Here is a 24,675-nt window from a genome sequence, read left to right as displayed (position 1 = left end):
GCGAACTTCTCATAGAAAGTGAGACAAATTTCAGTTATGTGAACGTGAATTAAGTCGATTTCACTGTGAATTGTGTTCCTTTTGTGGAAGACACAACCACGCATAGTTGACACTTCTCAATCCCGCATACAGTCGTGACAAGGCCGCGTCAGTTGCGTTGTCCCGGGCAGATGTGTCCGGCAAAAGTGACGCCCTCAACAGCAGTTTCATTGCCGCAAGATACGAAAGCTGAATTTTCTTTCTAACGATCTGAGTGTCGAGAAGGATGACGATGTGTCAGTTAGATGACCTCCCAAAATATGTTCGTCTTTTGAGAGTTTCTGTACGAAAATAAAACAATAGAATAGGCTGAATTCTTCGAAAGCTCCCTCACTTGGAGGCTTCCCGGTGACATGATCGATGTGGACTTCGCAGGAACTTGTCAAGCACCGAGACAAGCTGGACACGAACCTGAGGAGTAAGCACGGACGCACGGCCCTTCACCTGGCTGCCATCTATGACAATGCAGAGTGCGCCAGAATACTGGTACGTGGCTCCTTTTTTCAATGTTCTATACAGACTGATCAGCAGGAGCTTCCCCCTGCAGCGTTTATTTTAGGCAGGAAGCTATACCTAGCGACAGCTCGTCCGAGTTTATAATTCCGTTATTCATTTTGTAAAACACCATAACATTGAGCAGCCCGACATTCGAAGAAAAAATCACTCACCCAAGACTGACACTTTGTCCTGTCACTATTTTCTTCGTACTTTGTCAAGATGTTCAAAGCGGTGGTGCTTATAAAATTTTCTCTTCTCTCCAGCGTTAACCTTCTTGTCTTGCCTGTTTGAAGTCGCAAATATTCGACACGCTGTTTCAAAATAAATAAAAAAACGGTGACATGCAGCAGGGTATGCTGAACTTTTATTCGTTTGCTATTTGACGAAAAAATTAAGAAAGTATGGGTCCCGGCTGTATTGTTGCTTCAACCTGTGTACCGTTCCGCTCCTAATTTTCTTTGCCGCTCAGATTATTGAGCCGATCGGAATTGGTCTGGCTTGAGCAACTCTTAGAAAAAATTTGTACGTGTTTCTTCACACATGTCATTCTCTATAAGACCAAACACATGTCTCTGGTCTCTTTTTTATTTTACACGTTCACACTTTTCACCGTTACAAACTGTTACACGTATGACGTGCTGTACCTGCTTGTTCTTTTCTGTAAAAATTGCATGAAAGAACAAAAATTTCGCTGCTTGTTCTAGGATGCTATTGACAAACGCAAAAATATTGCAAAAGTCAGATTAGTTTCCGATTTTAAAAGGCTTGTTCCGAAGTCTGAGTAGATATTTGAGAATGGTGGTATTGACAAGTTAATTTCTCGTGAATGTATATTTGATGACAGCTTCAATCATGCTTCTCCTGTTTGTGTAACACCTATTCTTTAACGATTAGATTCCACGCGAGATTGATCGAATAAAGAAAAGAAAAATTGGTGCAGAGAGGCGAGCGCACGCGTTCTTATTCGACGTAGCCTCCGTGCGCCAAGAAAGCTAAGCTCCTCAACTCCACACTTTACAAAACTGGCAAACGTCTTCGTTCAAGAAATAGGAATTATTCGACCCAAGCACCTGTTGTCATCCACTCGAACTTTACACAGAAAGCGTTACAGCGTCTTTAAGGCGTTCGAGCGTTGGAATCTTTATAGAACGTTAGAGTATTGGAGGTTTTTAAAGCGTTAACCTCCCTGCCTTCTTCCTTTTGTCGCTTCCTTCCTTCTATAAAGCGTTAGAATATAGGAGGGTTTTTAGAGCGTCAGAGAATCGGTGTTTTCTTTTTTTTTTTCAGAACGTTAGTGAATTGAAATATTTCTAGAGTGTTAGAAGAAAACTGCAACTGAACGTGGACGTCAAGGCAATATAATGTATCTCTCTCACACTGTGGCACGTGTTATGTCTTGCGAAAAGTCTGGGCCCAGACTGTATAACTTCGGTTGCTACCAAGTGTGACACTTTTTTTTTTTTGCTACAAAGAGTGTAAGATGCTGCCGAACTTTTTTCGATGGCTTGATGCGTGCCGTATTGTTCTACTTCAATGCAGCTGAGTCAGTTTGGAGCATCACCGAAGATAACGTGTGACAACGGTTACTACCCCATCCATGAAGCGGCCAAGAATGCATCAGCGAACGCTATCGAAGCATTGCTGGAATGGGGTGAGTTGCGGAACACTTCGGTGCAGCAACATTGCACAACAGTAAAAAGAAAAAAAAGGACACTCATACACGTAGATATTTCGTAAGTACGTTTAGATAAGAAATGGTAAAATCATGAAAAGATTAAGCATAAGTACGCCCCTTTAGCTGAAAAGTACTGAATACTGGGCGATTGGACATGCGTATACTTCAACAGCTTTCTTCATAAAGAGAGGCTGCCTTAAGATTGTGGCGTTCTAGCAGTAGTCAGCGTTCACTGAAACGCTATTGGTTGAGCCGCCTGGTCACTTGATCTTGCTTTATCAAATGAGCTGTAAGCAGGCACATTTAAAATTTTGCGCTTGAATCACCAAATCGCCAGTGGAAGTCTCACAAGCCGATTTTTTACGACCATCTCCGTGAATTGGGTCATATTTCGCTCTTAATTCAGACTTTTTAGGCTTCTCTGCATGCGTTTTTATGCTTGGTTTAAGCTGCTGAATGCAGTCCATCACCCAAAGCAAGCAAAGGGTCCATCAATCGACCAAACTGACCAGAGCATTGCGGACATGAGCGCGGCTACTGACCGACGAATAGAACAAATCGTTTTTCCTTAGGTGGTAATGCATAACAACTTCTTCACACTTACTATACTTTGACAAATATCATAGGCTTGAGCAAAGGAGGGAGTGAGGGAAGAGGCGCCCCTTATCGCACCAATTTTGTACCACCCCTTCACTTGGAAATATTTTTCACGTTATTTTTTTTTCTAGCTCGTGGGCTTATGGCTCCACGTGTGTCCTCGGCGACCCTTGTAGCGAAAAGCCAATGATGTTTCATCAAGGGACTTGTTTTCCTTCTGACCTTAACTACCGAAAGCCGACGGCCTGCGGTTGGCCGTTAGCGGAAGCACTACATCGCTTCATACCAGGGAACGGAGAATGAGTTGCATTTAACCCTCCCCCTTCACACACGAGATGCACACGCTTATGATGAGAGTTCTGTATCGCTTTTAGGGAGTTTATATTGTCCTACAAAAACACCTGTTGAGAGATTCAATTGAATACCGTATGCAATGTGGAAAAGGAGGAGAAGGACGTTGCAGGTTCTGGTGGATCCAGCAGTGTGAAATATACAGGCAATTGCCCCGCCTGACTTCTTTCTTCCTCTAAAATTGTGCCCGAAAACAATTTTGGGGCTCAGGCAGACGAACACAAAGCTGCACGCTGGGTGACGCGAAATTCCCATGACGTCAGAGGCCCGCATGAACTCTACAACCGTTTACCTACGGGCACACTCGCTGTAACTCTATAGCTCGAACTTCGCAACACGTTTCAAACAGACCTGGTCCAACCGAGGTCCTCTCTAATCACCGCCTGGCTTTCACACTGTCAGTTCCAGTTGACCGTCCATGCTGTCTGGCTAAAGTCATTGTTGCCGGCAGAAATCAAACGCTCGCGAGCGTCGGTCCTGTTTCGCGCTGTAAACAGACTCATTGCGACTGGTGCCCGCTGACCCACGCTTTTCTAACGACTGGCTAATAATTGAAACGACGTATTTCAGAAAAGCGTGCGTTCTGTAATAAAGCCTTCTTGCTCAGTACAGTTCTTGCTCGATACCACGACTATTGACGAGGTCATTACACTTTGATAGGTGTTAGTCGCTACCAAGCTTTTGAGCGCGTTTGACGTCCCGCACCAGCCAACACGGCATGCGCGCTGTAAACATCGCTAATTTCGGTCCTCTACGTCAGTGGAGACAACGATATCAGCATGATTAACGCCTGGCAGGGAAGCATTATTTTCATGTGTCCTATGCATTGTCAGGTGAATTGTCAACTAAAAAAAAGGGGGGGGGGGGCGAAACATACCTTGAAAGAACTCACGGGGGTGTTATAGGTTTAACGCAAGCGACTCAAGCTAATTGCTTCAGTATGTAACTCATCACGAGTATAGAGAGAGAGAGAGATAAAGATGCAAGGAAAGGCAGGGAGGTTAACCAGACGCACATCCGGTTTCCTACACTGCACTGGGGAAGGGATAAAGGGGAAAAAGAGGTTGCAGAAAGATGAGAAGGTACACACAATCACGAGCACACTCGGGGAGCACACACAGTCTACAGGCGGTCGCTCAGGTTTGTTGACTTAAGGTAAAGTAGCAGTGCTTTAGTTGCTTTTTGCGCAACTGAGGCAGATGCCCAAGGTCCTAGTATCTTCTGCATACAAAATGGTCCGGGGTCAAGTCGATTCAAAACCATCCGGAGCTGGCATCGCTGTGTGTCGTAGCAAGCGCATCTGCACAGGACGTGTTCGATGGTCTCTTCAGCTCCGCAGTAGTCGCATGTAGGAGTGTCTGCCATACCAATGCGAAAGGAGTACACCTTTGTAAATGCAACACCCAACCAAAGGCGGCATAACAGTGTCGCATCCGAGCGGGAAAGTTGTGATGGTAGCTTTAGCTTGAGCGAAGGATCCAGTTTATAAAATTGACACCTTTGGAAGCTGGTAGACGACCAGAACGTGCGTGTGAGATCTCGAGCCAGCAGGTAAAGTTGTCTTGCTGCATCATTCCTTGATAGAGGAATCGGGACTACACGGGTTTCTTCATGGGCTGAGCGGGCTGCATCATCGGCTAATTGATTTCCGGTAATACCGATATGTCCAGGCAGCCATTGATATATAATATCATGCCCTCGTGCTAGAGCTTCATGATGGCAATGTCTTATTTCTTGTACCAGTTGGTCATGACTCCTCCTACTCATGGCAGACTGCAAACTCTGAAGCGCTGCCTTCGAATCACAGAATATGACCCATTTTCCTGGACGTTTTTGAACGAGATATTGCAAAGCAGCCCTTATAGCAGCAAGCTCTGATGCCGTAGATGTAGTCATATGCGACAACTTAAACTCAAAACGAGTATAGAATAAATAGCATTTTTGGGGGGAGAAGGGGTGAGTTTTTGTGGCCACAGTTAACTAAATCTCCTCTGTCCCAAAAATGCACCAATGAAAAAATATTCTGCAAAATTGTATTGACTCCCTGCCCTTGAAAACAAACGCAGAAAAATTATGAATTTGAGAAATCGAACGATTGCCTCAAAAGGGGATGGTGCCCATTTGCGTACTCTTGATCTATTGAAGTCTCTGAGATAGAGTGTAACAAAAATATCAAACCGAAATGATTTTCAATATAATCTACAAGGTGTCCACAGTTAAAGGAATGAACTATAGACGATGTCGTTGACGCTACATCTAAGAAAAAGTCGGCGCGAATCTACATGTTACACTGTATATGTCGTCGAAAGACGATAGTCTTGCGTCTGAAGAGAGTGAACAAAACGTTTATTTGATGTTCTGCGCAAGAAAATCGGTGAATGGTATTCTGAAGGCGATGCGTTAGAGTGCCTCGAGCGTGTAGCGGAGGCGAACAAGCGCATCTAGGCACGTTAGACACGAGCGCCATCTGGCAGTTATCTTCGAAAACGAAGGCACGCACGACCACGGAGAAAGATGCGCGCCAGTCTCGGAGGTGAGTGTAGAATGCAAAGCAACGGGCAAGTGCCACCACCGTGTCGTCATAGCAAAGCGTTGGAAACACCTTCTTGAGCATTGCGTTGCACTGTCAGCGCCGCGCAATAAACGCTACAGTCCTTAGAGTTACTTGTGTGTGCTTCTTGTAGTATAAAGGTAGACATACAAAGCATTGACGTGTTACGGCCCCTCAGGTATGCGCAATATTTGTTTTTTTAATTGACAATCGCACAACTATGAACGCTAAACCTTGAGCAATATTGGTGGGCGCTGCGAATGGGGCTGGCCGTTTGGTACCGTTCGAGGTATTGTTAGGGTGGACAAACAGACAAATGTACAGACAGAGAGGCAGAGAGCCAGACCAAAATTTTTCCGTCGAAGGTCCCCAAGAAAGAACATCGTCTTTAAAAAAGCTTTCACTCATCACGAGGACGCAACCGCGCGCTCACGCTGTAGCTAGTCAGTTTCGTTCGCTCGTTTTTCGAACATGACTAGGCACACGATGCCACTACTCAGGGCTTTGTGAAAGCAACTCATTCTTATTGTGCGAAAACAAATTTGGACACGCGGATATTGAAATTCGGTTATCTGTAGCTTTCAGAACTGATGAAGTGCTAAAACCTCCTTAGGGACCGAGGAGGTTAAACAAGGCTACCCCGTCACCGCACAGTAGCAACCTGGCGAAAAGAACGGCAGGATAAATGCGTCTAGTTTTATTATTTTCGAAGCGTAGCACCTGCTTACGTCACTCTCACGTCCCAGCCATCACGCTTTCGATCTTTGGAAATAAGGTTACATAGCATTGTCATGTACAGCGTAAGAGAGCTAGGGGATCGGATAGGAAAATGAGTATAGTAGGTGAGGATAGGCCACTGTAGTATATATTATATCAAGGCGTTGGGAAGGGAAATAAGGCAGATAGCAGATATTTGAGGGTGAGGAAAGAAAGGGAAGTGGGAGAGGGGGAGGTGTAGCATATATAGTCACATGTATAGTATATCAATGGGTGTGAATGGGAGCCAAGTTCAGGAGGAATGGTGTCAGGATGAGGAGGAGAGAGGGTGTAGCTTAGTACAAGGAGAGGTGAGTTGGAAGTTGGAGATGTACAGGTGGTGAAGCGTGGAGGATAAAAGGGGAAGCGTAGAGGAGGAGCAGTGGCGCTGGTCGTAGGGCGAAGTCGGGTGTGGGAGAAGGCAATGCGAAAGAGGTGACTCCCAAGCTTTGAATTACTTTCCATACGATTGTTACGGCTTCCTCCAGCTGCTCTGTCTCTTTGCGTTTCCAACGCTAAATTAGTTAAAGCGACGAATATTTGCTGACTCTTTGATGTAAATTGTTCTTTGTCAATATATATGCAAATTCAATTCAACATATGCATGTCATAGTTTGCTTGTTTTAATATTCGTTCTTTTTGAAGATACTTAAACGTATTTACGCCAACATAAGCTGAACATAGCTACATCACATGCGTTTTTTTTTATACTCATTCATGGTTGAGTTTCGTAAACCTATCCATCACGCACCTATAGTTCAAAGTTCATGGGCGAGAGGCTTATTGTTCACCGCGTGCATCTTCGCAATATCGTGTGACGCTGTATAAATGAATCTATGGCTTTTTAACGACCTCGTAAAGGCTGTCCGTTCGGCGAAAATCATTTAGAAGTAGCACTTCGCGAGCAAAATGCATTCAGGAAATTTCGCGGGGCATGGTCAACTAGAAAACCGCTTTTCGTGCTCACGCACATCCACCATATTTTTGATGTCTTTTTTTTATGAACACTGGTATAGACTAGTAATGGTTTGCGGGTAGAGGATCTTGCTGCGAGCGCTTTGTGTCTTTTGTACTGCCGAAATCCCGGAACAGCAGTAACGGCGTGATCCACGGAGATCTCTAGCTTCTGACTCAGCGCGCCTAATTCTGATTCACGCTAAACTGATGGAGGGCAGTTTTATGGGCAATGGCTTTGAGCGCCGACAGGCTTTACGACTAGCGGCGTGTGGTTGGAATCGATGAGCAGGAAACAAAAATGATACGATCCATAACATGGCCGCGCGTGATAACATACTCGGCGATAATAAGCGTGTTGTGGCATTTTTCGAGGGTGCTTATGAGGCCCCGGCACGTGAACAACGCATATCTGGAAATGTTTTGTTGTACTGATGGTTTGTTTGCTTGAAAACTGCTGCTGCCTTGGAAAAGCACGCTTGCGCACAGAATGAAACGCAAACTTTGGAGAGAAACGTTGTCATTGTATTCTTTTTTTTGAAAGCTCGCTATAGCGTATGTCACGCAGGAATAGCTTTTTTCAGGAGTTGGCACGTAGTCTAGCCATACCGGTGAAGGTTTAAAAAAAAGTTGTGTCGTGATATAAGCGGGTGATCCGTACCTCATAATTCGGTTACTCATTTAGCGATATATATGGCTCTACATGTCGAAACAATGATACAGTTTGTACATCCCCGGCGGAAATGTTGTAGGCCCATGTGCTCAGATTTGGGTGCACGTTAAAGAACCCCAGGTGGTGGAAATTTCCGGAGCCCTCCACTACGGCGTCTCTCATAATCATATGGTGGTTTTGGGACGTTAAAACCAACAAATCAATCAATCAGTTTGTACATCCCCAGGATTTCGGGCTTTGTATATGTCACGCCATCTCTCGGCAGTGACTCCCTCACCCCTACACAACCGTAACAAAATTTTCAGCAAAAAAGTATATAATAAACTAAATATGCAATTAAAAACGACTCTTTGTTTTAGATACTAGTCAACCAGAAGAAAATTAGGCGTAAATCTAATAACGTGCCACAAAGCGCACTTTCCCGGCCATCTGAAGATTTTAGCAAACAGCCTGTGAGGGTTCTTCAATTTCGGAACCATATCAGCGTCCTTCCACTTCTAATGCAAATCTCAAAAAAAGAGGTTTAGCAAACGGCTCCTGGTTTCGGAGAAGCACTCTTTCAATTGACATTCTACTCTATTGGGTAGCTAAAGCCTTGGAACTTCCTTGGTGGTTTTTGTCGGCCTTGTTTTTGTTGTTTCCAAAGCCAAGGTCTGCTCCTAAAATGCGTTCCTTGCTCCTAAATTTTTGCTTCTGCAGTGGCATCTGGTGGCAGAGAGAATGACGGAGAAGGAAAGACAGGTATGTCAAACAGTCGAGAATAACCGCGCCAATGTCCCCTCAACCGCGCCAATGTCCCCATTTCCTGAACATGGATCCTACGCAGCGAGAAGCTCAAGATTAATTAGGACTATCTGCGGTATATTGAACCCGTGCCTAAATCGCACTGCGGCGCCCTTGCAGTTGGCCTCCATCAAAATGCTTCAACCGCGACCTGAAAAGGAATCCACGTCTTCTAGGTCATCACTGCTAGACATGCCGAAACAAAGTTTATCAATCTACCAATTTGTAGCACCGACGTTCTTAAGACGAAAGCCTTAAAATATCTCGTCTAACGCCAAATTTGACCGCGGGAAGCGTCAACACAATTCATGCGAGAAATTCTCACGTGATAACATCACCATATTGTGTCATCGTGGCATCGCACATCGTCATAATGCGTGACGTCACTGTGAACTCAATGTGTCGCCACATAACGGGACGTGATGTTATGATGTCATTAATTGACAACGTCACGTCGCAGCGTGAAAGGTTGTCCGATCATGGAGGCAGGCGAAAATCAGGAAACATTCAGAAAACCTGCAATGCCTCCAATCTTGGGGGCAGCGCCAGACCACGGTTTTTTTTAACATTGAAATACTTAAATTCGAAAGGTTGGTGCCATTTTGGTGGCACCTGCTACTACTTCTCACTTAGCAGACAAAATACGTTGTATCAAAAATAATAAGGATACCTAGGTGGGAGCCCATCCCAGCAATCTTCCGGAAATCAATAAAGTCTACATCTCTCTCTCTCACACACAAAATGCGATACAGTAGAACATATGACGTGAAACTAGTCAGCCGGGGAATTTCTTTCTCGTTATTTACCTGTCGGTGTTACGATCGTCAGGTCCCAGTGGTTACTGCCATCGTTGCTAAGTTCGCGGCTCGTCTTCAGCTTTAATCTTTGCTAACTTGAAGAATAAGAAGTAAGCTTCACCTACTATACGCCATCCCCGGATACCCAAGTTATGACCTTCCGTCAACGTGTAGTTGTTAGCCAGCCGTTGGGCGCTAGCGACTCAGCTGACAACTATACCCGCGCGTAGGCGTCTCGCAGTCTATGCACGTCTTGTCACAGATACCAGCATCTCCGCTTTTATTTCATAAGCTGTGCAATGCTGTGGCATAATCTTCCGGGGTGACGTTGTCTTCACTGGAGCGTTATCTGCTTCTTGTTCGGGTACGCGCTGAAAGCGCGATTCAGTTGCTCCCTTCGCCTATATCTATGCTCTCAATGCATGCGATAGCATTAGGAGGTTGTTTTCCAAAATTTCCGCATCGTCTTGCTCTTTTGTTATCCCTCTGTCTGCGTGGCCTGTGAAAAATCTCTCATCGGCGTTTATTGACGCTCAGTGCGATACCGTTCCAACAGGGTTGGTAGGTTGGTATACTGTCATTATCCTGGTGCAACCCACCACGAGGGATCAGCCATAAAACGAGTGGTGCCTCGTTACACGAACGAATTCGTTTGTAATCTCCAAACATTCTTGGTAATCTCAAACATGGCATGCCGTTTGACTATGCGTCCAAGCCCGGCTCCACTACTCGTCTTCTTCGTCTCTATGTCGGCGCAACGCACAAGTTCCAACGTAGCTTGCAGCGCGCTCGCTGTCACGAAAGGAGAGAGAAAAGGCTTCAAGCGTTCGACAAATGCCTGTGGCTCCACTAGAGCTGCACGCATTGTAAAAACTTTCACGGCATGTAACCCGCGACACATCACATAGTGAGGCTATTTCATTATAACTCAGATAAGTGTTGAACAGCCCCTTTAAGCTTGCAGCAAAGGCTGTGAAAACTGCCTAGCCACAAAAGTCTCTGGCCCCATCTGCGCAATCCCACAGCGCAGCTGTTCTGTAGCTTTACCTTCTGAATATTTTAATACCAAGGCGCGTTAAGTAGATTTGCTATTGTCTAGGACGCATAAATATCTTACTTTGCTTTTTCCTTGAAACGATGATCCGTTCTCCGCGTCAACAAGCTATACCGTTCTTCTGTGTGAGTGAACCCAGACCCCGTGATTATTGCATTATGTACTGCCCTTGTGGCGATGCCGTTTCCGCAGGCGAGTCCAGCGGCTACTCCAGAGCGGAGATGATGAAACTCTACGACGCCGATGGAAATGTGCCTCTACACTCGGCCGTCCATGCCGGAGACATAAAAGTGCGTATGCAATGCTCAGGACATAAGGAGTGTGCTTATTGACTAATATATAATATTTATTGCTTTTATTTACCGAATTAGTTAACCTATATTGCACAAGGGAGATACTGCTTTAGGAGAGAGAGAAATATTTCATAGATGAACTAGAGATGTTTGTCTGTCTTTTAGTTGGGCATACCACTCCTGGCGCTGGGTGATGATTATTATTCATACAGTGACAAACGCATCACGCATAGAGCCACACATGTACACTACACTGTTTACAAAGTTTCACTCAAGCTTGTGGCCCGCGAAAATGTCAGCAGCGATATTGTGACGTGTAACGTAAAGGAGCTGCTTTGCCATGGGCCCAGATTATGCGTCAACTCCAAGGAGTTGAAATATTATTGAATCGAAACATGCAGGGAAAGACATAAAAGTGTTTTTAACACACACACAACCGACGAAGTGCACACATTGACTACTAACATGGCAGGTTCGTGTTGTTGCTTTCTGTATTATTGCTGAAGCTCTTAGTGGAAAGAAAAGGGTGCTAAAAATGAGCAGCACAACCGAAAAAGAAGGAAACGTAAAACATTGCTACCTTAAAGTCTTTCCTTGTTTTTTTTATTGTTTTTGTTGTCAGTCTCCAAACGAAAGATTCTGTAGAACACAAGAAAGGTGCAGTCTCAGGGGTTCGTATCGGTTTGCATGGAAGCTGACCAATTTTTTTTTATCGAGAATTCCTCTTTCTTTCTTCTTTGCCACATCGGCGAAATTCGAGTAACTCTCTGGTGTTTAAAAGACAAAACCTACCCACACTGCAGACCACTTGATAAACTCACGAAACTATTCACTGGCAACTGTTGCCTGCCATTCGCCAAGGATCACCAGTGGTAGTATGTCTCGAGTGAGTATTAGTTGCTGAGGGAGGATGCTAGTACTGCTTCTTCGTTATAGTTTCTGCGCACTGAGAGACTCACAGACCACCACATTTTTGCCCCTACTTGTCATATACATCATCACTGCGAAAGCTTTTCCTTTTCATTCGTAGATGAATACATTTAAATTGTGTGCATTTCACACACAACGGGCACACTAAATTTGCGATAAATATAACCGGTAAAACAAACCGAGGAGGCAAGCGCAGTAGAGCCAGCAGTATAGTAGCGCTATTATTGAACTTTAACGTGAGTGCGTCCGCTTGAATTTGATCGCAGGCGGTTCAGCTATGCCTGGAGAGTGGCGCACTGATCAGCACCCAGCAGCACGACCTGTCGACGCCCGTGCACCTGGCATGCGCCCAGGGTGCCATGGACATCGTGCGGCTCATGTTCTCGCGACAGCCCGACCAGCGGGTGCACTGCCTCACCTGTAGCGACGCCCAACAGATGACGCCACTGCACTGCGCAGCCATGTTCGATCACGTCGAACTGGTCGAATACCTCGTCTCCGAGGTACGATCAGAGTCTCTTCTTTTCTCGACAGCAGTTCATTTTAAACACGAAGTGCATATATCTCTTGTTGTCGGCCAACTTCGACAGACGTTGAACGAAAACGCAGCACCGTCATCCGGGCCCTCAAACGAGATCATCCCAGCACTTGGACGAGAATAAAGTGAGACTTCCGGGAAATCAGTGAAAAAGAGCTTTCCGGTGCGAGTTTCGTTGCATCATCGAGAGATGACGTCATGCTGCGTAGAGCATAAGAGTTACTGTATAAGGGGTATTCTGTGTAGAAGCTCGGAGTTGCGTGGCTTCAGTGCCACGAACGGTAGGCAGCGGCAAAGATTTATCGCATACGGTAACTATAAACAATGACATCCATATGAATCAGTGCATAGTATGGTGAGGTTTATGGATCTAGTATACGATTTCTAATCATTCTGCTTGTTGGTCAACATGTCAAACAATCAAAAGATACTTTTCACCATGGCCGCGTTGGCTATCATGTTTCGTTTTGATGAAGTAAACTGAATTGATTTTAGTTGAATCCTCAAATCTACATTAGGTTATGCGATGGCTAGCATTTTTTTATGTTTAGACAGTAAGTGCGCCGCAAGAGCTTATTCATGAAGAACTTTTCAGTGATTGGGAATGATCGCCGCTATTCACTCCTGTCGCGACCTCATGCTACTGTATGGGAAATACGTGACCTCCTAGATCTGCGATTGCCAAATCCCAGAGGACATTCTTTTACACAACTTAAGCACGTTGCTTTCCCAGGGAGTCATCTTGGTGCCAAGTACAAGAAAGTAAGAATTGTGTATTCCCCGCCGCAAAGTTAACAGTACGGACGAAAAGAACGTAAAAAAACCAAGAACACCCAGGGCCAGTGCTGATCCACTAGTCGTGTGCGTGCGCGTTTTCTCATTTGCTCACCTTTCACACCGTTCAACTTTACAGCTGTCGCTTCTGCTTGCCCAAACAAAAGACTCTCATGGCCAATCGTGGACCGACAGATCTCGGAGGCCAAAGTCCTATACGTGACCTCCGAGACGTGTTGAAGACAGACCTCGGAGCACCGAGTTCATAACAGTTACGCACGTACTTCGCGCAGGGCGCCAGTATGAACGCCACCGACAAGGAAGGCCGCACAGTGATTCTGCTGGCGGCTGCGCGCGGCGCCTGGAAGACGGTGACGGCGCTGCTGAGGCTCGACGCCGATCTCAGCGTCAAGGACAACCTACGCCGTAACCTGCTGCACCACATCGTGCTCAGCGGAGGACTCCTGGACGACTTCCATGGGGAGATCAATGAGGTACGGAGACCGATGAGGTGCTTGCGTTATATTTCAAGTATATGGATGAAACCTATGGGGTGGGCACAGATATCACTGTAGAGACACCGCCGTCCACGTTAACTACAGTCTTTGAAGTCAACCAATACGGTCATAAGAGGTTCCGTTACTCGGGATATTTTTATTGAAGTTTCTGTGAGACCAAGAAACAAAATGAAAAAAGCAGATTGCATATTGGTAAATAAAAGACTACAACACCTTCTTGGGCAATAATGCATTATTTCAATGAAAATACAGACACGGAAAATATAAAAGAGACGAAAGAGAACAGACGCCTACTTTCCAATGCCATATCTGATATTAACAGAATATGCGAGATCCGTTCAATAATTGTAACTTGAGTTATGAAAAGTTTTGTCGGCTATGACATCGCCCACCCTTGCAGACGCATTTGCTCACACTTGGGGCACTGACCCACAGGAATATCTGCTCACGTGAACGAACACGGACTATACTACCGCCCACTTGTGTGAACCTGTCTTCATCAACCACAGCTCACGTTCATGCATGTGTTAAATCACTCATCGTCAGTCACTCGTGCTCTTCACTAACGTATTTCGCCTTCCATCTCGTCCCTGACTCAAATTCAGCGGTAGCTTATCAGACTGTGTCCCCTTGCTAAGGTCGAGGTTACGGGTTTGAATCTCGGTCAACTTGATCGTACTTAGACGGCGGTGAAATACAAATACCTCCATGTGCGTAGATTTCAGTGCACATTAGAGAACTGCAAGTGGTCACAAGTATTCCAGTCCTCCACAGCAGTAAGTCTTATAATCATATGGAAGTCTTGGGGCGTTAAGGCCTTAGTCTTGGGATCGAATCCCGTCCATGGCAGCCACACATTCTATGGCAGATATGAATCGTAGAAGCCCGTTCACTTAGATTTGGGTGTATGTTAAATAATACCAGGTCATCAAAATTTCCACAATCCTCGGCGTCTATCATAATCATGTCGTGACATTGGGACGTTCAACATCACTACTTCTTATTGCATGGTATGTAAAACAAAGAAATTACCATTATTATTATTAAAATCGCTCGCCTCTTGAAAATAAGTTTAGGTGAACCTACCCGGTATCCTTCTCATACACAGCATCCCGTTACACGAGAAATCACCGCGATGAGAACCACACGCTTTCATATGCCTCGTCCAACAAACTAATTATTTGTAATCGACACTCTCTGCTTATACCTTGTGCGCTGAGGACGCGAACGCTTCTTGGAAACGAGATTCCCAATGCCACATAATCCAATCACGCCTTAACGACGTTTTGTTGTCAAGGATTGAAGGAGAAAGTGGAAGTGAATATTTGATATATGTGTGCATACGTGCAAGCTCATTCCCTACAATCAGCCGTTCTGTCCAGCAGCATCGGCAGCAAAAGACGTGACCGACAATACAAGGAGCTGACAATCCCAGGCCATGTTTGTCCCGTCTCTTTCTTTGGGAATTGCGACAGACAGCCGTTCCTAATCCCGCGACAATTGATCGGCACGCTTCCAACAAAGGGTTTCTCGTTGGATATTTACAAATGGAAAGAGGACTTTGCCCTTGATGTAAGCGAAACCCAGCGAGTTGATTGTTTCGCGTTACAAACGTCCCCACACGGAGGACTGTCCGTATAGCAGCGAGCGATTCACTCCGATGACCCTTGATCAGAAAGGCTTCGTCTCCATCGTGTTCAGAGGGCACAGGAGCAAGCGTACGCTGCAATCATGGTGCCACGTGTAGTCTCTATAAAGCCTCGGCACTTCGTAGAAAGAAACATCGAAGCCATTCCGGGTAGAAAACACTGACCAGGACACCAGGCGAAAATAACTAGATACTACAAGCTGTGCGGTTCGCCGACACAGTTGCTAGTTTAACGTCAGTCCTAGAGAGTTAAAGCGGAAAACATTGAGGAAAGCCCTAGCTTTGAGGTCAATACTGCAGCTTCTTGAATGTGAAAAACAGCGCATGACACCGTATCGCGTAGAAGGCATTCATCGGAGGGGACATGGGGGACTAATACAATCGACTGAGGGGATCGATAAAACGAAGATTGTTTTCACTTTCGCGTCGTTTAAGACAAATACATGGGATGAGCAATCATGAGGCTTAATCTATATTTTCTCCACTCCCGGGCAGATCAGCTAACCGAAATACTGTGATATAGTTATTTTAACTGCCGTTATAACCCTGCCTTTCTTATATTTTTTCTCCTTCAAAATAAGATATTAATGAGGTTTTCTTCTCGAGTAGCACTCAGGTTGTGGTTGAAAATCTTTTTCCCACATGTTCGTTTTCAGCGGCTGAAAGATTTCGGCGACCTCCTCAACGAGCGAGACATCCAGGGCTGCACAGCGATGCACTACGCTTCGCGAAATGGCCAGCTGAAAACCATCGAGAGTCTCCTGCACTTTGGCGCCATTGTCAACCTCAAGAACAACGAAAATCAGTCGCCGCTACATTTTGCTGCAAGGTGAGTGAGCTGGGGTCACTGCCACGAAAAAGAGCTGATTTTTTTTTGCACTTTTTGTTTCCTTTGGACGGTTCTACCACGGTTTCATAAAAGCGATGACAAGCGCTACAGAGTAATGTAGTTTCAACAACTCAAATCAAAATTTTGTTCAACCAGATCCACTCGGATTCGGAATCATAGCTCAGTCACCCTCTGCGTGAACCTGGGCGAATTGACCGGTCAATCCTTTAGATTCTACTTATGTGTACTCTTACGTACCTGCCATGTGGTTGAGTTAACTTAGCACAGCTCGGCAACACGCATCTAAACGAAATGCTGCAGAGCGCCAAAAAACAAGTTGACGTGTACTGGCTTTCCCAAGAAAGAGCAATTATTATTATCTGTCGGACGCATAATTTCAAGCTTAACCATATGAAACATATTGTCCTCTATGAGCGTATAACACAAGCAGGGCTTACGTCATCTTTAGTGACTCGGTTACGTTTTTTTTTTGCATTTCTTAAATTGTGAAAACCAGTGTGTATATAGTATAGGGAGAGGGAGAAATAAGCGTCATCGAAATGCTTGCCCGCGCGTGCACACAAATTGTGTTATTCAACACTATGTGTGATTCTAAAACCAACTGCCTCATGTACCACGGCATGTACCCATTGTATCATTCCAACTAACGTGCAATCTGCCATTTTAGTCCTAAACGCAAACGGGCGCGTCAATCCATCTTTCCGCTCTGTGCAATAGGTACGGACGTTACAACACGGTGCGCCACCTGCTGGAAAGCAAGAAGGGCCACCTTATCATCAATGAGATGGACGGCGAAGGCAAGACGCCGTTGCATATCGCTTCACAGAACGGACACACCAGGGTGGTCCACCTGCTACTGGTCAAGGGCGCACTGCTTCACAGGTTTGTCGCTAGTACTACGGATGATTCTTTGTAGAGTTTTGACCGTACCTTTTTTTTGGTATCATCGAGGCTTATCAACATAATCATCATCCTAATCTCCATTGTCTTCAGCACCTTTAGGCAGCACCTTAAAAGCTACTACCCTAACGGACAAAGAAAGTGAAGGTAATAAATTAAGGTTAATTATGGCTATAACTGCTGAGGTAGTCATATGCAAAGCGCGGTATTAGAGTAAAACAGTAATGAAAAAAGAATATAGCAGGGATCTCCAAAGCTTTTCTTTGAAACCTGATAAAGGCCGGTCCCCGGCTGAAACGTAGGAAAAATAAAAAGTTTTCGTTTTGCCCGTCCTCCACTTTTTGGTATATATATATATATATATATATATATATATATATATATATATATATATATATATATATATATATATATATATATATATATATATATATATATATATATATATATATATACATATATATAGGGAGGTTGCAAGATGATTTCATTTATTTCGTTATATTCGGGTTGGTTAAATTAAGACTTGAATATATAAAAAAGTGACACGTGATCCAAAAGACTGCGAAGCACAATTCACAAAAAAAAATGTGTAATTATATGAAATGTCAGCCTACTCACTTGCAGCTGTCATGCACACGGGATATGGATGGGATGCTCACGCAGCTATTGCCTAGTCTTAGGTTGTAGGTCAGCAATTCTTTCATTTCACCTGGTCTATCTCCAACAGGTAAAAATGTAACAAATTTATTTTGTTTAATTATTGCCGTAATTTTCATGTTTATATACGTCTTAAAATGTTTCTCGTTACAAAAAAAAAGAAGTAATTAGGAGGCAGTAAAAAAAACTGGCTTTCCGTTGTCTATGATTATTTTCAGACACATTTCTTGAAACACACGGTTTAAAGTAGCGCATAAAAAACATACACAATGATACGACCAAGTGAAGCTGTCATCGACAGGATCAATGTTCGATTTTGAGGCGTTGAGATTCGGACGATAGCCGATAACGCATTTCTAAAAGCATTGCGCCAGTGGCGATATGCAGAACATCCCCACCTCTTACATTTCTTCATAGGCGTATCAGCCGGGGGAGGTGGGGGCAAGGTGGGTGCCTTCCCCCCCCCCCCCCCCCACTGAGAAAAGTTGGGGGGGGGGGGCTGAGTTCCTTCACTTTTGACAGTGGTGACTGTCAGCTGCACGCTGCGGCAGCTCACAACTAAGGCGAAGTTTCCTTCACCAAAGTAATCACTCAAATACATTGTTACGAGAAAATGAAATTGTTACCAGTGAATGTTTTAATATAGTAACATTTTTCCTAATTTTCTGCTGTGAAGATTGTCGTTTAATGTTCCTTGTAGTGCGGGCCGCCTATGCGACTCTTTCGCGCCTTCTACTGTAGCATTGCAAAGCGGGTTACAGTATGAGGCGCAAAAGGGTCGTGTACTTGCTTTGTTACGGATAGGAACGAGCAATCGTTTTATGGACCAGTAAGAGCATTTGCTGCGTCAGGAAAATTGTTTTCTTTCATCAAAAATTAATAGCGTCATCGCTGCTTTATCAAAGCTGCTGTGAGCCGATGATTGCGACACATCTTTTTAAGTGCTTCAGTTCTGCCGTACTGCAAGCGCCCCAAAAAGGTTTGTGCTATAGTCTGACAAATCTGATCATCATTGCTTACTGTAACTGGGAGCGATGCAGCAGTTTGCAAAGTGGTGAAGAATAAAGAAGAGGACCCGAGTACAGTGGGAAGCTCGACTTCTAAGCTCACCCCGCAGCTTGACCCACTGCACCAAGGAGAATGTGAAAAAGTGTGTTTTTTGCACGATGAATGCCTAATTAGGAGTCGGGCTTATTAGTTTTCATTCAACTCTAATTGTCTTTTAAAGCTTGAAGTACAACTTCGAAAAGAAGCACACACACGCAGCGATGCTTAGTACTCTCTCTCTCTCTCTCTCAGCAAGGATGAGCTCACGGAGATTTACACGCACGCATACACTCTAAAAAGTTTTCTGGAGTAACTGCGCTGTTACCCTAAAAAGGGCTCTATGCTCCTTCAAAGGACAAAACAAAAGACAAAAAACTGCAAGGAGGGGCACTTCCCTCCTTGTGGAGTAAGGCACCCGTTTTTTCGGGTAACTGCAGGGATGTTCGTGCCGTGTGCAAACGACTTATCGGTGCCTGCACAAGCCTGTTTCATTTTAGACAATTCCGTAGTATGGTGTGGTGTAGTGATGAGTGTACGCGCTTGCTGACCTAATGGTCATGAGTTGATTTATGGATATGTCGGTTTTGTTGTCCGAAAACTCCCATATGGTTATGAGAGACACCGTAGTGGAAGGCTCCAGAAATTTCGACTACCAGGGGTTCGTTAACGCGCACCCAAATCTGAGCCCACGGGCCTAGGGCATTTTCCCATCTACCAAAAATGCAGCCACCGAAAAGCTCCATCGGAAAGCAGATACATATATATCTAATTAAACTTTGACGAAGGCAGGGCCTTCTGCCGAAACGTTAGTAAAACATTGCGTTTTGTACGTTTGTCGCCCCTTTTTTCGACGGCATTTTCTACCGAATTCATTGAACTTACTACTCGCATATATATATATATATATATATATATATATATATATATATATATATATATATATATATATATATATATATATATATATACGATGAATTGTTTGCCCCCCCCCCTTGCGAAAGAATTGGTATGCCACTGCATTTTTTAGTAGTATTGCTTCCAAAAGCAGCTAAGTTCTGTGAATGGCAAGAAAACACAATGTTTTTTTTTATTGAAATGGTAAAATAAGAGAGGTTGGTGTCATTATGGTGGCACCGGCTACTCCTTTTTTCTTAGTAGGCAAGATATGCCTTGCGATCAACAATAAGGGCACAAAATGCGAGTCTGTACAACATACGATGCGAAAGTACAATTAAAGAAACTTCACAGGTCAGTTCACATACAGTTAATAAGTTTATATGTTCCACACACAAGGTCAGTTCCCTTCACATGACAGTTCTATTCGCCTGATAGATACATATGCACGCAATTTCCACATACAATGTTTTTAATTTTGTCTGACTTGAGGATTGCTGTCGAAAAGCCTTTTTTTGCAAAGTATAAGCAGAAGTTTTGTTCCAGCACAACTGCAAGGTCCGTAGCAACAAAATATCGAAGATTTCATCACATATACACAACCGTCTCTCGAGTCGCTCGATACTGATCCTATTTGCATTAAGTGAGAGCTTACATTGTATTGGAACACCTCCAAGTATTTTGGGTGTTACTTCACAATTCTCATTCCTTGCCATTTCTCAACCATGCGCTGTCTTCGCTGATTTCCTAACGACGTACGGGATTCGATGTTCTTCTTTGCTTGTATTACGCAACGCAGCTGCAGTTAGAACGCATACTCTGATTAACAAGATTCGCGCGCGTTGAGCGTCGAGCCTATTCAAAATGCACTGAATCGCAGTTGTGGTAATGAATAGCCTTAAAGAAAGCTAGACCTGGCTGGGGAGGTTTCAAGTGGGCACGATCGTGGCACGCATACTGCATTGTGACATCACGTACGCTTTGGGAAGTAGTTATGCTGATATAACGTAAGGACTCACTGCAACGCGTGGTGCAACCATTCTGGCTGTGTCTAGACATGCGTGTTATATTTAAATTCAGAACTGCAGCATTGAATTCAAGGCTGCACAAGGTGTCTTGAACCCATGTCAGCCGTTTTCCATTCTTTATCGGCAATTTTATTACGGAATGTTTTCGAGCGACACTTCTGAAAAATGGTACAGTAATGTTAACCCAAAAAAATAATGCAAATGCAACGAGCACGTGGTATTTTCTAACAACGCAATTGTTCTTGGTTGAGCCTTCATGTCGTGAATACGTGTTAGCGCTTGCGGACATTATAAACGGGTACGGACCACAGACGATGGATCCCAGTACTCAAAATGGCGCACCAAGACTGAGCGCGACATCACGCCAACGTACGGGTATGAGACTGACGCGCTGCCTGTTGCATATTTCTATTATCTACTCGCTAAAGTACTATGACACTCCTCATCTTGTGTGTGTGAGGGTGTTTTTTTTCTCTTTCATTAGTTTTTTACACATTTTCTCACTTTCCGTCCTTCCTTACTTTTCTATTTCCTTTACCGCTTCCCCAGCGCATGGTATCAAACCGAAACATTCTCCGGAAACCTGCTTGCCTTTCAGTCATGCGAGTCCCTTCCTCTGACTTTCTTTTCTCTTTCTTTACTCTTAATGTGTTCACATTTTCTTTGATTTCTGTTTCTTTCCTCTCTTGAATCAAAGAAAAATATCTCATATTTTGATCGGTTCCTTTAAAACTAATGGTTCTTGGGTAACGTGGGTGTACGAAACAAGTTCGAGGATCTTCTTTTACTGTACTCGACATATGGAAATGGAGTAGCTGTAGTGCTGTATGCTTGAATCTCTACGCAGAAACCAAATAGTACCAGAACAGAACCAAACCGACAGTCATAGAAGGCGTGATGATGTGTGCAATATTCAGGCACATTAGGCCTCACTTCTTTTATCACGTGTTCTAAGTTAAAGCATCGTCTCTAATACAATGAGCAACATAGATATGTGGCGTAGGAAGATAGCTGAAGGCCAGGCCACGCTAACATTCTTTTCATGGGCGCCAAAACGCACATAGCTCAGGAATTTCAGGCTTGCATTCCTATTGCGAGTGCTGAACCACTAGGTCTGTCTTTAATATGCTGTATGATATTATAACCTGATTCGTAGTGGTGGTAAAGTGTTTAGGGTGTGAAAGGCGAAGGCATTGCCCAAGGGAAAGAAATTAGCAAGACAGGAAACAGCGTCTTGAGTTGCGTCCCTACCTTTTCCACAGTATGACCCAACTAGCCCTACGACATATTTTATTAAGTGATTACGACGCTCGGCAGTTGAACCGAAGGTCGCAGGGTCAATTCGGTCCAATGGGGTCAATTCGAGGTAGGCGAAGTTCGAGAAGCCCATGTGCTGCGTCATGTCGGTGCACGTCAAAGAAACCTAGATGGTCAAAATTTTTTTAACCCCTCACTACGACGTCTCTGATAATGTATTCGCATTTCTGGCACGTAAAACCTCACGTATTACTAATTCAGTATAGTTTACTGGCTAAACAAAAGCCCAAACAAAAGCCCAAACCTCTCTGTTGTCAAGATACGCCCAATTAAGCAGACTTCGAAGCGACACTTCTGAGGATATATATATATAATCAGGAAGCATTCACTTTAGTCTATAGACAAAACAGTCATCTCAACTAGCGATAGCGATGATGCCCTAGGCCCTTGTCTAGAATTCTGTTATGGCAGCCTCGCAGCCAGTGCTCACTGGGACGTAACTGTGACGTAGCAAAACATTCCGTTTTTCTGAAGGCACCTCCGACATTCGATGGCTGGCGTTGACCTTACGTGTGGCTGCTCTAAACGCGGGTGCAAACATAAAGCAATTTCCTCCACATACGGATATGAATAGCGAGGAATTATCTTCCAAAGCCGCGTATAAACCGTGAAAGGGTCAATAAGCTTATCGGGCAAAAAAATGTCCGTTGCTAGGCAACCTGTCCTTCACACAGCGTCTGCTTCTAAACATAGAAAGCTCATTGTGTGGGCTACATACCGTTCCGTCCCTCCTTTCTCTCTCCCTCTCCCAGCGAAAACAAACGGAGAACAAACCTTCTCACCCATTAGCAATGCACTCTGTAGTCTCAGCCTGAAATTATTAGCTTTCCGCGAAAACATGCTGGGGAGGAGGAGGAGGAGGAGGAGGGTTGAAAGAGGAAGGACAGGGAGGTTAGCCATTTCTCAGACCGGCTGGCTACCCTGTATTGGGGAAGGGGGTAAGGGCGATAAAAGATGAGAAAAACGAGACGTTGAAGGGAAAAAAAAGGAGAGAGAAGGTCATCAGACGATCCGCGACGCTGCTTACACTCTGTCTTTAAGACCACTTGCCCGCAGAAAGCGCAACAACGCTCTCAATGCCTTGCGTGCACAGGACGGTCTCGGCCAGTGTCCTAATACCCTTTCTTCCGACAATTGGCGATTGTCTAGTCTATCTAAAACTTTCGACAGTTCTTTTCTTGGCACACTGAAGCGAGGACACTCGCAGAGAAGATGGGAGAAAATCTCTGCGCAGCCACAGTTGTCACATGTCAGCCTGCTGGCCATTCCGATTGAAAACGAATAAGCATTCGTAAAAATATGCTCTTATTTATCGTGTCGCCTATAGGGGGACATCATTTAATTCACCAAAGACACTGGTTCTCGGTTCACTGCTAGTACTACTCTATGTATCAGGTCGTGGAATAAGCAGAATGAACGCTATATGTTTACAACTGTTGGCTCTCAAGTTCATATTGCAGTTCTATGTGGCAGGTGCAATGTGAGAATGTGGAAACAATGTACCTTGCAGAGACAAAGTCTATAGATGGATATGGTACTATTACTATTACTCTTAATGAATTTATTATTATTATTATTATTATTATTATTATTATTATTTTATTGTTGTTGTTGTTGTTGTTGTTGTTGTTGTTGTTGTTGTTGTTGTTGTTGTTGTTGTTGTTGTTGTTGTTGTTGTTGTTGTTGTTGTTGTTGTTGTTGTTGTTGTTGTTGTTGTTGTTGTTGTTGTTGTTGTTGTTGTTAACACAGTGAATTTAGTTCACCCAACCAAAAGCTGCAGCATACACACGATGTCAGGGTGGTGTTCTGCATACTTTAACGGTGGTTTATTGGGTGTAAACGCCGCTCCGCGGTGGTCTAGTGGCTAGGGTACTCGGCTACTGACCCGCAGATCGCGGGATCGTATCCCGGCTGTGGTGGCTGCATTTCTCGATGGAGGCGAAAATTTTGTAGGCCTGTGTGCTCAGATATGGGCGCACGTAAAGAACACCAGGTGGCCGAAATTTCCGGAGCCCTCCACTACGGCATCTCGCATATTCGTATGGTGGTTTTGGGAGGTTACACTACACATATCAATAATCAATTATTGGTTGTAAACACAAAGGCTGTCTGACGTCTCACTGTAAACGTCCATAATATTAAGAAGAGACCAAGCAATAAGAGGAACACAGTTCCGGCACCCGCTTGCTTCTACTTTGATACAAGGGGCAACAATAGAAACTAATTATTTATTCCAACATGATGCAGCTCGAAAAACCAGCAGCGTAGCCAAAAATTTTGATTGAGGTGGCAAGGGGATGGTTGTTTGAGACATACTATGTCTGTTGATGCAGAAGTTTTTTTGTGTGTTTATATCTTCACATAGCCTTTCAAAATTGAATATTTAAAAAAAAATTGGGCGTAAGGGTGGCCACTCACTGACTAAGCCAGTGGCACGAATAAAATGCCGACTGAGTTAACCAAGCCAAAAATGTGAAGCTCACAGATAATATTGTCACGATGTGTTGTCTAGTTTGAACAGCTGTTGTTGATATGTATCGCGTTTGTTTTCTT

The 24,675-nt window shown here is 44.3% G+C and overlaps 1 protein-coding gene across 1 annotated transcript in view; it reads left to right on the top strand.

The window, feature by feature from the left end:
- Window positions 1–24,675, top strand: part of TrpA1 (Transient receptor potential cation channel A1) — a 61,612-nt gene that overhangs the window by 12,412 nt on the left and 24,525 nt on the right. The window contains exons 3-9 of the mRNA XM_037417138.2: window positions 415–525; window positions 2,077–2,188; window positions 10,921–11,018; window positions 12,218–12,454; window positions 13,557–13,757; window positions 16,086–16,258; window positions 16,997–17,161. Coding sequence (XP_037273035.2) covers window positions 415–525; window positions 2,077–2,188; window positions 10,921–11,018; window positions 12,218–12,454; window positions 13,557–13,757; window positions 16,086–16,258; window positions 16,997–17,161 — 1,097 coding nt within the window. The remainder of the gene's footprint in view (window positions 1–414; window positions 526–2,076; window positions 2,189–10,920; window positions 11,019–12,217; window positions 12,455–13,556; window positions 13,758–16,085; window positions 16,259–16,996; window positions 17,162–24,675) is intronic.

This window comes from Rhipicephalus microplus, chromosome 9, assembly GCF_043290135.1.
Source record: "Rhipicephalus microplus isolate Deutch F79 chromosome 9, USDA_Rmic, whole genome shotgun sequence".
Lineage (NCBI taxonomy): Eukaryota > Metazoa > Arthropoda > Arachnida > Ixodida > Ixodidae > Rhipicephalus > Rhipicephalus microplus.
The sequence above is the reverse complement of the archived record's forward strand: the minus strand, read 5'-3'. Positions and strand labels throughout refer to the sequence as shown.